At 39.5% G+C, this 13398-nt stretch overlaps 1 protein-coding gene across 1 annotated transcript; it reads right to left on the reverse strand.

Annotated features, from left to right (window-relative positions):
* Window positions 1-2347: 2347 nt before the first annotated feature.
* On the reverse strand, window positions 2348-12951 carry LOC103152029 (myosin heavy chain, fast skeletal muscle-like). Its single transcript, XM_007572355.2, has 41 exons — window positions 12907-12951; window positions 12637-12685; window positions 12317-12543; window positions 12052-12195; window positions 11796-11952; window positions 11661-11688; window positions 11464-11581; window positions 11283-11375; window positions 11137-11200; window positions 10935-11033; window positions 10743-10846; window positions 10522-10660; window positions 10309-10427; window positions 10077-10226; window positions 9826-9996; window positions 9412-9718; window positions 9030-9106; window positions 8860-8947; window positions 8629-8746; window positions 8422-8545; window positions 8197-8333; window positions 7788-8043; window positions 7318-7560; window positions 7032-7208; window positions 6784-6929; window positions 6610-6700; window positions 6123-6512; window positions 5909-6035; window positions 5713-5831; window positions 5430-5626; window positions 5163-5346; window positions 4903-5068; window positions 4571-4695; window positions 4149-4457; window positions 3867-4070; window positions 3653-3778; window positions 3346-3516; window positions 3147-3251; window positions 2918-3013; window positions 2675-2806; window positions 2348-2469 (listed from the first exon to the last, which is right to left on the reverse strand). The coding sequence occupies exons 3-41, from the start codon at window positions 12521-12523 to the stop codon at window positions 2452-2454; spliced, it is 5826 nt and encodes a 1941-aa protein (XP_007572417.1). The 5' UTR covers window positions 12524-12543; window positions 12637-12685; window positions 12907-12951; the 3' UTR covers window positions 2348-2451.
* Window positions 12952-13398: the final 447 nt, after the last annotated feature.

Genomic DNA, 13398 nt, shown 5'->3' on the forward strand with positions numbered 1-13398 from the left:
ATGTCCCTATTTTGTTTGTAGGGATAGTCATAATCTTCATGTGCAATGGTTTAATGTTTTTCTGTTGGTACAAAAAAAGAGAAGAATCAGGTTTTTTTTATTTATATAAAAATAAATATTAGTAAATTCAATGAAATTAATAATGTGTACAGCATTACCACTAACACTTAAAAGCATCTTTACACATTTAGATTTTTATTGACAGCTTAAAAAACAAGTCCCAGTTTACAAAAGCTTAATAACAAAAGCACCACTAGAATTTATTTGCATAACTTTGTAAAAATTTCCAAATTGTAAACATTGGGTCTGTAATTGTGTCATAAATATTTACAAGGTCTTTTATGTTCACAGTGTTTATAATGCAACATAGCAGGAGTGCACTGCATGGTTTGTAAAGTGTTTTGCCCATTAACCGCCATGATTTATTTAGGCTCAAATTTCAGTTCACACACTTTATGATGTGCGCTTGTCTCCATTTGATTTTAATATCATAGCCAGTGCAGAGTCTCAAGTAGTCAGAAGCGTCAGAATTTCCCCGGTGTATGGTTGCAGGGTGCGCATGCCTCAGATATCTAGTACTAATTTCACACACAGCTATTTCCATCAGTGGTCAGGGAGTCCTGGAAGAGAAACTGGAGAAGAAATGCCAACTCAGTTATTAGCATGAATAACAAGCAATGGAAAGAAATGCTTCAACATAGCTGTAGGTTTTCCTTTTTAGAATTGAAAAAGTGTGACTAACATTACACTTGAGGGCAAATCATGATGATATATTCAAAGAGGGTAGTGAGCGAATTTTTAATGAGCTTTTGACAATTTGAATTAGATAGTAAGTGGCATAAAATTCTCCATTTCAAATTGAGATCACAATATATTTTTATAATTGCTAGCAGTGAACAGGCATTTGATTGTACTTGCCAAAAGCGAGAAACTATATAAGTTACCTGATTTGAGTTTTATTAATCTCAATTTCTTAGCTGAACACATGCATTTAACGTTCCTCATTGTGCACCTTGTTACACATGTAAAAATGTAGCTCTTAATTCCTCTGACCACATTGCACCAGGTTGTTAAAACACCTTCAGAGAGGAACACTACCCAGACAAAATGCAATGGTCAAGCTTGTAATTTTGTCAAAGCCAGGAGAATTATAAGTGAGAATTCTTTGCATCATAGCATCCATTTGTTATGATTTTCACCTGGTTTTTGTGAAGAACTTAGAAACTGAACATATTCAGAAATATTTTCTTAACTGTGGAATAAACCATTTGAGATTCTTTTGATTAGTAACTTATTTTTTATGGCAGTTAATGTGTAATGAAACCTTTCAAAATTGGCAAAGTTTTTTAATTTGTTGACTTAACATTTTCCCCAAGAGGGTAGGACTACATGGACAAAAGTGGAAAGACATGCAAAAGCCAAGATCACATGTCAGAGTGAATCCACTTTGGAGCCTCCAAAAGTCTGATGTTGCCTCCAGTGAGATGCCGCGTATAACTCTTGTTGTTCAGCTTAAAATGCTCAATTCTTTATAAGCTTCTATCATTTTTAAGTTCTTTTTTATTCCAGCAAGTAAATTGTGCTCCTAACAGAAATGTCTAGAGATGTAAATAAGCATAAAAACCCTTGAATCTATAAATTTGGATTGGTAACTGCAAGATGTGCAACAAATATCTGAAGGTTGGCAATTGCACTTTGACAGCAAATCAAAATAAAATCAAATCTAAATGTATTTGTATTTCACCTTTCAGCAACAGAACATTTCAAAGTGCTTTACATCATAAACACACACAGACACACGCACACAACAGCATTGTTGAGGACACTCTCTACAGCTATTCCTTGAGCCAACTTTTTTGTGTATCATTTGTTCTTTTTTCATTCATTATTTTTAGTATTTTGCTCTAAATTTGAGATTCAGTGGATGACAGTTTAAAATTTGGTTGACCAAAAATCATGTTGTTCTACAAAGTAGTAGTAAACTGAATTGTACTCATCTTTCATTTAGTTTCATCATTCCACTAAATTTTATGCTGCAATTATGTAAATTTGAGTTTTTCTAAAACTTAAACAGACACAATCTGACAAGCGGTGATAGTTTGAAGTAATTTTCTTTTGTTTAACATAATAATTTCATAGGAGTCTTGCAAAAAGTAAATGTGTTATCTTCAACCATGTGGCTGTATAGTTTTGCTTAATTACAGTACTGTTAGACAGACTCCCCGTCTAACAGTAGAATGAGTAACCGAAAATACTCTTTGAACATGTTACTCCTGAGAAAAAACATTTTTAGTATTCATCTGATGTTAATTTTCTATGTCAAGAAAATGCACTCCAATACACAACATGATAGTGCTTAGTTTTTATTTAAGTATTACAGTGGAAAAAGAATTCAACAGTTGGTTCATATTTTATGAACTCTGTTGAAAAGCTTGATGAAGGCCTGGTCTCTTATTCAGCAGAATCGCTCTGAAAAACAAGGAAAAATGGACATTAAATGACTTTAAATTAAATGGTTTGAAGAGCTGATGGAGCTTGTCATAAAGAAAAGTATGAAGTTTCACTTATATCCTGACACATTTTGATTTTCATGCATAGTATAAAATAAAATCAGCATGTGATTGCATTAGGTTTTGTAGTATATTTCGAAGGGAGATGGGAAGGAAAATGTTACCTTTCCAGCATCACGGCTCTTGGCTCTGAGCTTGTTGACCTGAGACTCAGCGATGTCAGCACGCTCCTGAGCCTCCTCCATCTCATGCTGGACCTTCCTGAGCTTGGACATGTGGGTGTTGGCTTGTTCCTCCTGAAAGTTTTGAAATTGCAATTATTTAGTTCACATAAATGTAAAAAGAATGCTTTGCAATGTTCTATCTTAAAGGAAACATTATTTGTCTGATGACAGACAACCACTTACCGCCTCCTCAGCCTGTCTCTTGTAGGCCTTCACTTTGAGCTGCAGCTTGTCCACTAGGTCCTGAAGTCTTGCCAGATTCTTTTTGTCCTCCTCGGTCTACAGACATAAACGAAATGTTTGTAAAGACTTATTGTAAACATGACAAATAGTATACAGGGAAATAGGAATGTTATTTGGTATTAGAGGTACTTAGTAAGTGTTTAGAAAACACAGAAGATAAAATAGTCACCTGGTAGGTCAGCTCCTTAACTCTCCTCTCATATTTGCGGACTCCTTTAACAGCATCGGCTCCACGTCTCTGCTCACTTTCAACTTCAGTTTCTAGTTCACGAACCTGTTTAAAGATGTTGAAAAAGGACACAATTCAATATTACTATAATTATATATTACAATTATACTATGTGCATTACAGCAAAGATTGTTCATACCCTCTGCTCCAGTTTCTGGAGCTGCTTCTTGCCACCCTTCATGGCGAGGTTCTCAGCCTCATCCAGCCGGTGCTGCAGGTCCTTGACTGTAACCTCCAGGTTCTTCTTCATCCTCTCCAGGTGAGCACTGGTGTCCTGCTCCTTCTTCAGCTCTTCAGCCATCATGGCAGCCTGAAAAAATGGGTGTTAAGCAGCAATATTTGAACACTGGAAAAATTTTACTTGTGTTTGTTGTGACAGCAATTTATGTAGATGTTATGTAATAAAAAGGGGTTGCAATTAGATTATTTTTGATATTTAGACTGACATCAGTGATAGCCTTTTTGGCCTTGTCCTCAGCGTTTCTGGCTTCCTGAACTGCATCGTCGACCTCACCCTGAACCTGGACCAGATCACTTTCCAACTTCTTCTTGGTGTTCAGAAGGCTGGTGTTCTGAAAGTTAATCGGAATGATACAATTTAGAAGTGTGGCTTGCATGACTTGGAAAGGCCTAGTTTCTTGTGAATAACTAAAACCCAACCTGAGAGTGCAGCAGTCCAACACGCTCACTGGCATCAACCAACTCCTGCTCGGCCACTTTACGTGATCTCTCTGTTTGCTCCAGAGCGGCTCTCAGCTCCTCAATCTCAGCTACCATCAGACCGTTCCTGCGCTCCACCATGGCCACCTGCTCCTTCATGTCCTCCTGTCCTCTGACAGCATCATCAAGGTGCAGTTGGGCATCCTAACAGCAATATAAATTTGGATGTCAGAGTGGTTTCCCTCTAAAAGTCTTTTCATTTTTGTTTAATAACAAACTCACCTTGAGTTGTCCCTGGACATTCCTCAGTTGTTTCTGGGCCTCGGCAGCCTGTCTGTTGGCGTGGCTCAGCTGGATCTCCATCTCGTTCAGGTCTCCCTCCATCTTCTTCTTGACTCTCAGGGCATCATTCCTGCTCCTGACTTCAGCATCCAGAGTGCTCTGCATGGAGTCAATCACCCTCTGGCTGTTTCTCTTGATCTGCTCCATTTCTTCATCCTTCTCTGCCAGCTTCCTGTCAATCTCGCTCTTGACCTGGTTGAGCTCCAGCTGAACGCGGAGAATCTTAGACTCTTCATGCTCCAGGGTGCCCTTGAAAGGTCAAGCATATAACAAGGTTAGATGACAGACATATAAAGGTATGAGAGTATGCATATGTAGATGTATTTTATAAATTGTTGTTCATTTGACGAGAAAAGTTTTACCTCGGCTTCTTCCAGTGCAGCCTGAATTTCAGACTTCTCAGTCTCCACAGTCTTTTTAGCTTTCTCCAGCTCATGGATGCTCTTACCAGTCTCACCAATCTGTTCAGTCAGATCTGAGATCTCCTCTGCAATGAAAAGTAAATAAAAAAAATGAAGATATGTCGTAGAAATCTGCCAAATATAGACTTTTAAGAAATTTCTGAATTAATCATTCTCTATTAAGTTTATCAATAGAGAATTGATAACACTAATGGAGGCTGAAGCATAAAAATGATCTGTGTCTCACTAATTTTGGAGTTGCTCAACTCCTTGAATAATCAGGAATTACATACGCTGAAGGTTCTTGTTCTCTCTCTTCATGGTCTCCAGTTGGTCCAGAGCCTCTTCATAGGAGTTCTTCATCTTGAACAGCTCAGTGCTCAGGGAGCGAGCCTCCTTTTGTGCTCCTTCCAGCTCAGCCTGGCTCTCTTCATACTTCTGCTTCCACTCAGCAAGAACCTACATTTGTATGGATAGAGCAATTGATTTAAGTACAATCTTAAGTACAATGTCTTGCTTTGGGTAAAGATAATTTTAGGTTCAAGAACAGTACCTTGTCAAAGTTCCTCTGCTTCTTGTCAAGGTTGGCAGCCAGAGAATTAGCTCTCTCCACATCAATCATGAGGTCCTCCACCTCACCCTGGAGCCTCTGTTTGGTCTTCTCCAAAGAGGCACACTTGGAGTTCACAGCCTCAATGGATTCCTCAGCCTCCTGCAAGCGCTGGGCAAGCTTTTTCCTGGATTAAAAAGGTGTGTTGTTTGGCAAGAACTCATGATAAAAATGACACATAATTAAACTGAAACATTCATTATGACTCACTTGGCCTCCTCCAGCTCCTCAGTGCGCTGGATGGCATCAGTCTCATATTTGGACCTCCACTGAGCCACCTCACTGTTGGCCTTAGACATGCCTCTCTGCAGCTCAGCTTTGGCCTCCTGCTCCTCCTCAAACTGCTCTCTGAGCAGATCACAGTCATGGCGGGCTGACTGAACAGCATGGGCCAGGGCATTCTTGGCCTGGACAACACAAAGTTGAGTGTGTAATGATTTGTCAATTGACCTCATCATACATGACAAAAGAATATATAAACAGACTTTTTTACCTTCACTTCCTCCTCAATGTGTCTCTTGAGCTCCTCAATCTGCTGAGTGAAAGCCTGCTTGCCTCTTGTCAGCTGAGAAACAAGAGCCTCTTTCTCCTCAAGTTGACGACCAAACTCACCTGTGAAAGTCAAAAATTCATTATTTCTGAAATATTTTAATCAATATAGAACACAGGTTTAAGGTCAGGTGAATTACCATTCTCTGTCTGGAGTCTTGCTTTCTGTGCATTAATGTCATTCAGCTGGCGGACATTCTCATCATTTTTAGATTTGATTTCACTGAGTTGATCCTCAAGAGTTCTGCACATTTTCTCCAAGTTGCCCTGAACCCATTAGAAGTTAATGTAAAAGGTAATTATGAACCACAATTTGTGTGTCTGACATTTGTAAAACATGTACTATCCACTCACCTTGGCTTTTGCAACAGCCTCCATGTTGCTGGACAGGTCATCAATCTCCATCTTGTACTCACTCTTCTCCTTCTCCAGCTTCTGCTTGACGCGCTGCAGGTTGTCGATCTGCTCTCCCAGCTCAGCAACGCTGTCGGCCTGCTTCTTGCGGAGAGCTGCAGCGGTGGCTTCGTGCTGCAGGGTGGACTCTTCAAGGTCACGGCGCAGCTTCTGGAACTCAGCCTCACGCTTCTTGTTCATCTCAATCTGAGCAGCTGTGGCTCCACCAGCCTCCTCAAGCCTCTCGCTGATCTCCTCAAGCTCCCTGGACAGGTCAGCTCTCTGCTTCTCTACCTTAGCTCTAGCAGCCCTCTCAGCCTCAATCTCCTCTTCCAGCTCCTCAATGCGAGCCTAGAAATCAAATGCATTGAAGTAATCACTCAAGATCACTCTGCGAAAAAACTGAAGAAAAATTCAGCCAGGGGCAATTAAGGTTAAACAGTATTACCTGAAGTTCCTTGATCTTCTTTTGAAGCTGAGCTCCAAGGGACTGTTCATCCTCAATCTTGCTGAGAAGCTGACTGATTTCAAAGTCCTTCCTGTATTTCAGAAAGCAGTGTTGAGCTCAATTTTCTGACATGAGACTATCATATGTTGAAAAATAAAGATAGTCTGCACTCACTTCTTGATTTTCTCCTCAGACTGCTGCTTGTCATTCTCCAGATCCATAATGGATTCCTGGGCCAGTTTCAGATCTCCTTCAAGCTTTCTCTTGGCTCTCTCAAGGTCCATACGGAGTTTCTTCTCTTGCTCCAATGAGCCCTCAAGCTATTGTATAATAGGTACATTCAAACACACTAATCAATCAATACAAAGACTGCATCATTAGGCTAATGCCGAATGAGAAAGATAAATAAACTGTTTTCTTACATCGTCCACTTGCTGTTCCAGCTTTGTCTTGGCCTTGGTCAGAGTGTTGACTTTGTCTTCCTCTGCCTGGAGATCATCCAGTGTTTGCTGATGGGCCTCTTGGAGGGCTTTCTTCTCCTTGGTGAGCTTGGCAATGGCCTCATCCTGAGTTGCCATCTCCTCTGTCAGGTTTTTCACCTAAAGGTTTTGAAATACCCAATTTTAATTGAAGTATAGTGTTGTAGATTTCATAAATTCTATGGATTGGCTTAATATATTCTGATAATGGTGTCTCAGTGATGTGAACCTTGTTTTCAGTGGCATGTTTCTCCTTCTCCACTTTAGCCAAAGTGAGCTCCAAGTCATCAATGTCCTTCTTCAGCTCAGAGCATTCATCCTCCAGCTTCCTCTTCTTGGCAGTCAGCTCAGCGTTGATTTCCTCTTCATCCTCCAGTCTCTCGGTTGTCTCCTTGAGTTTGGCCTCAAGCTGGATCTTGCTCTTAATCAGCCCTTCACACCTTTCCTCAGCATCTGAGAGATTTTCAACTTCCTATGATTGAGGATAAGTAAAATAATGTTAATGTTCTCCTTTTATATAAATAGTTCTTTGATAATAGAATCCATGATTAAACAATATCTGGTAATTGTTGTCACAAATCTAATGTTTATAGCCTCAGTCTCAAAACATAACCCCACTCTTGTGTTAAGTACAGAGTTGAACATGGGAACTATATGGTTTAATAATCATACATGAATAAAAGAAATCTTCCTACTTACAGCAGCCACTTGAAGCTGCAAGTCATTCTTCTCCTGGAGCAGGGAGACCATTTTCTCCTCCAGTTCCTTCTTCTTGGCCAAAGCAGCAGCCAGGTCTGTCTGCATTTTGTCATAGTTCTCCTTCATATTCTGCAACTCCTTCTCAGTCTCTGCACTCTTCAGCAGAGGCTTGATCTTGAAATAGAGGTTCATCCATGGCCAGTTCTTCACATTCATGAAGGAACGGACATTGTATTGAATTGTATAGATGGCATCTCTGAAAACAGAGTTATTTTGTTAACACAAAATATACATGTACTCTGATGCAAAAGTTTGAACTTTCTGAGCAGCGGGTTGTGTGAACTGTTGGGTTTTGCAGTGGAATACAGAGTCATGTATTCCTTTTTTCAGTGTTTTTATTCTATTGTACCTCCTCTCTGTCATCTTCACAAACTCCTTCCTCATGACATATCCTCTGCAGAGCGCCTGAGTCATGGTAACCAATGAAGCCAGTTTTTCATCTCTCATCTCCTCAAGAGTACCCAGAAGACCAGCTTTGAAGAACACCTATAATAGCAAAACATTTGCAAGTTAAAACACGTGGATACAAAGGAATCGTTTCCAGCAATGTCATTAATGTCTTCTTCCAACATACCTTAGTGTGTCCAAACTTGTACTGAGTGTGGTCCACATCAATGGAGCCCAGCAGCTTCTCTGAAGCCTTCTTGTTGTCAATAAACTGTCCCTCAGGGATAACACTGGCATTCAATACCTTGTATCTATGAGAGAAGGTGGATTTTGCTTTTTTCCATCTTCACATCTGAAAACATTTCTTCACATTCAGAAAGACAACAGCAGCTACCTCTGCTTGAAATCACCGTAGAGGATTCTGCTAGGGAAGCCCTTTCTGCAGATCCTGATGCCCTCCAGCACACCGTTACACCTCAGCTGGTGGATGACCAAGAAGTTCTCCATAAGACCTGACGGTTGGTAATATATTTAGTGAAAATTTATTTAACAGTGTCTCCAAACAATATCATGTAAAATGTCTTAATGTTAACTTACTGTAAATTTCTAAGCCTGAGCTTCTTACCTGGGGTCTTTGACTCATTAGGAATCAGGCAACGCACAAAGTGAGGATGAGTGCTCCTCAAGTTGGTCATCAGCTTGCCCAAGTTCTCCTGTAGATCAGGATCATAAAATTATTCTATTGATGATTTTAAACCATTACTTTTATGACAGTTCTCGACAAATTGTCCATACCCTGAAAACCGCAGACACAGTCTGGAAGGAACCACCCTTCTTCTTGCCACCCTTCTTGCCACCACCACCAGACTCAGCTGAAATTATGACAGTGAAAACAATGGTAGTAAATCATTACTGATGTAAAGCTCCCTTTACCTTAACAGTACAATTTAATCACATATTTATTGTAGATATGTTTGAAAGTCGTCTTAGTGGTAGGATTTAGGTTCCACGACATAAAACGAACTTAAAAAGCGACTCTTCAAATATTTTGTTTCTTGGGCACTGATTCCAAGTTTTAGAAAATCTGACACTGTGTGTGTATTCAGGGGGTTTCCCACATGTTAAATTAATCTATTCAATTAATTTAAGGTTATCTGTTCATTTTGCTGGTTCTTACCCTCAGCTGAAGCATGAGTTGCATACAGGAAGCACAGCAACTTGTTTCCAGACTTCTGGTAGAGCTGAACCACTGACTCATTCAGTGGGTCCTTGTTCTTGTCCAGCCAGCCAGTGATGTTGTAGTCCACTGTACCAGCATAGTGAACCAGGGAGAAGTGAGCCTCAGCTTTGCCCTTTCCAGGCTTGGGTTTCTCAAAGGCCCTGTTCTTGCCAAGATGCTGATCAATCAGCTTGTTCTTGAAAGTTGTATCAGAGGCTTTGGGGAACATGCACTCCTCTTCAAGGATGGAGAAGATGCCCAATGGCTGTGAATAATTTCCAAATTAAATTACAACTCAAATTTAAAATGACGTATCATATCCATAAAAAAATGGGATATTATTAGTTTAAGCTGAGTAATACAGCAACTCACCTTCTCAATAAGCTCAATGCAGGCAGCCAAGTCCATACCGAAGTCAATGAACGCCCACTCAATGCCTTCCTTCTTGTACTCCTCTTGCTCCAGGACAAACATGGTGTGGTTGAAGAACTGTTGCAGTTTCTCATTGGTGAAGTTGATGCAGAGCTGCTCCAAGCTGTTGAACTGTAATTATTGATAGTTGTTTATCTTCCTATGAAATCAAAAATGGTTTACATTGTTTTTTGATGTTATTCATTACTCACATCAAAGATCTCAAAACCAGCAATGTCCAAGACTCCAATGAAGAAGGCTCTTGACTGCTTTGTGTCCAGCATCTCATTGATACGGATGACCATCCACAAGAACATTTTCTCATAGACAGACTTGCACAGAGCACTGACAGCGTTGTTGACCTAGAAGTGAAAATTGTCAGCTTTTCTTAGTTAACAAATACAAATAAACAAACTGCTTAGAATCACAGCTGGTTTAAATTACCTGTGGGACGGTCTGACCTTTGGTGACCATCTCATTTCCGACTTTGACTCTTGGGTAGCACAGAGCCTTCAGCATATCAGCTGAGTTCAGACCAAAGAGGTAGGCAATTTTATCAGCCACTTTTGGAAAGAAACAAAACACATGGTTAAAAATAATGTAATTTTAAACTTTTTTCTCTGTACAGGATTTGAATGGTGATGTTTTATAAATTACCCTCAGTGCCATCTGGTTCAGCCTGCTCCTCACGCTGCTTCTGCTTGAACTTCATGTTGCCATGATGCATCACAGCACCAGTGAGCTTGTAGATGTTGAACTTCTCATCAGCATTGAAACCCAAGATATCAATAGCAGTCTGTGTAGAGAAAGAAGTTTTAAGTACACGAAACACATGTTTTAAGAAATTTCTTTTTTTAAAAACTCAAATATTCTTTTACATCTGTAGCGATGAACTCCTCCACATCATTGATACTCTTGACAGTGATTTCACCCTGGCTGATCATTGGGAAGTCATAGGGGTTGGTGGTGATCAGCAGAGCATCTGAAACAATAGAAACAAATCATTGTAGCTTCTTTGTCTTATAAGTTGCACTTTTCTACATTCAAATTTCAAGTATTTGATAATTTACCAATGAGCTCAGGCTTGTGGCCTGTCATAAGCTGATAGAAGATATGGTAGCTCCTCTCAGCAGACAGCTGGAAGGTGACACGGGACTTCTCCAGCAGATCTAAGAATTACATAAATATAAGTAAGCACTTTGATAAGGAAATCATTGTACAGATTATAAATTAATAATAGATAACACTGATTACATCATATGTTTTACTTACATGTTTCAATATCAGCTGAGGCCAGCTTTCCACTTGTACCAAAGTGGATCCTGATGAATTTACCCTAAGCAAAATTAATAGCAAGTGTTATATTCTAAAATCAAGCATTAAGTATCAATGAACATTTAAGCTTTGTCGCAACTTACAAAACGGGAAGAGTTGTCATTCCTCACAGTCTTGGCATTACCATAAGCCTCTAGCAGAGGGTTAGCAGCAACAATTTGGTCCTCAAGGGAGCCCTGCACATTGACAGCTGTGAATATTTTTACAGTATGCACCTACGTATGCACAGTGGTGACTGGTTTCTTCTTAAAACGAATAAATCACCTGGATTTTTCCAGCAGCTTGGGGCGCTTGGTCCTTTTTGCCACCAAGAGCTGCAATTGTTGCAAAGTACTGGATGACACGCTTGGTGTTGACAGTCTTGCCAGCACCGGATTCTCCGCTGAGGTACAAGAGACACATTTTGACTTATCAACTTCATTTTTGTACCTTTTGTAAAATTGAGTTTGTGCAACACTCACGTAATCAGGATAGACTGGTTCTCACGATCTGCAATGTACACCATAATACTTTAGTAGCTGGAGTAAGTTCATGTCAACGTGAGTATGTTCTTTTTTTTAATTTCTTTTGTAAAAACACTTTAGTCTTTGCTTTACCTGTGAGCATGAACTGATAGGCATTGTCAGAGATGGAGAAGATGTGGGGTGGAGCCTCAATCCTCTTCTTGCCTCTGTATCCTGCTACAACAAGAGCATCATACACAGGCAGCCACTTGTAGGGATTCACGACCACACAGAACAACCCGGAGTAGGTCTGTTACAGAAGAAGAGATAATCTATGTTTAGCCATTTCAATGAATACACAGATACGATTTCTCCTTTTAAGTTCTTTGAAATGCAGCTGAGAACTCACGTAGATCATCCAGGATGCATAACGCTCTTTGAGGTTATACAACACACAAGGCTCGTTGAGGTGGGTCATCATGGCCATGTCCTCAATTTTGTCATACTTTGGAGGATTTCTGGGGTGGATGTCATCCTCTTTGACTGTTACAGTCTATTGAAAAAACACTAATAATGTTCTTTTCCCCCAAATGATTTCATTCAATTAATGCAGTGTTTTTATTTTAAGTGGAGTTTGTAAGTTTTTTAGTAATATGATTAATAAGAATATTTACTTTTTTCGATTCCAGTGTTTCAACAGTGGCTTGGCCACCCTCCCTCTTTATGACTTTGCACTTGAGATACATTTCATCAGCATCCGCCACGAAGAAAGCTGTTTTAGCATCAAATGGAGCGGTCTGAGCTTCAATCCTCTCCCTTTCTGGCTTCCGGAGGTAAATGGCGGCTGGGCCATAGGCCTCCATCTCCGCATCTGTGCTCATGGTTGCACTATTTGTGGAGCCTAAACATATGAAACATTTTTAATATAGCCACACAGTAAAAATAAAACAAAATTACATTAATATAAATTCATAACTGCCTCCTGAAAAATTACCTCAGCTGATGCAAACAGAAATACTTCAGTGTCCTGAGGTGCCAAGGTGCTACAAAGTAAAAAACATAGTTGGGCAAAGTTTTTGTAAAGATTGTATAACTATGTAAGATATTCTAGTGTTTTGGGTGTATAGTTGTCCGATACAGAAACTACATGTTTCTGTATAGATTTTAACTCAAAAGTAATCAGTAAAGAATGTTTAACATAAATTAAGTGGTATGCTGTTAAATTGTATCATAAAAATATATGGGACAATTGTACTACACTCACCTTTCTTAGATGCCTGCCAGTTAGAGCAAAAGTCTTGGGCTGCTGCCTTTATATACAACAGCCCAGCCTCCTCAGCATATGTTCCCTACTCAATTTGGTCAGGAATGTTTGACACCTCATTGCTTGAGGTTGATGCTTTCCGAAATAAACAATTGTTTCATATTTCAGGATCCCACAGCAAATGGGTTGTCTAGATTAGTTTTAATTAAATAAATAATTAATTAAAACTACATCAGTATTACATGTTGATCCTATAATATTTGATGTTCTATACACTAGCAATTTTTTTTAACTTAATTCATTTAAAAGAAAATTGTGAAGCTTCTGCCGTAATTGATTTATGTATTTGTAAATAAACGGCTTAGCCCCCTTAACAAAATTTTAATCTTGACTGTGTTTAAAAAAATATTGGTAATGTTTACCTCCTGGTCAATTGCAAGAATGTACTTAATTGTTGAACGATGATGTGTTAACACCTGGGTTATAGGACAC

Source organism: Poecilia formosa, unplaced genomic scaffold (assembly GCF_000485575.1).
Source record: "Poecilia formosa unplaced genomic scaffold, Poecilia_formosa-5.1.2 Scaffold298, whole genome shotgun sequence".
Classification (NCBI taxonomy): domain Eukaryota; kingdom Metazoa; phylum Chordata; class Actinopteri; order Cyprinodontiformes; family Poeciliidae; genus Poecilia; species Poecilia formosa.

Bases quoted from the DNA above. Each gene is read 5' to 3' on its own strand.
- LOC103152029 (XM_007572355.2), bottom strand. From the start codon at position 12,523: ATGAGCACAGATGCGGAGATGGAGGCCTATGGCCCAGCCGCCATTTAC. The intron at 8,747-8,859 runs GTAAGAAGCTCA...ACCAACCGTCAG, and splicing joins TAATGAGTCAAAGACCCCAG to GTCTTATGGAGAACTTCTTG. The intron at 8,044-8,196 runs GTACAATAGAAT...CTCTGTTTTCAG, and splicing joins GTGAAGATGACAGAGAGGAG to AGATGCCATCTATACAATTC.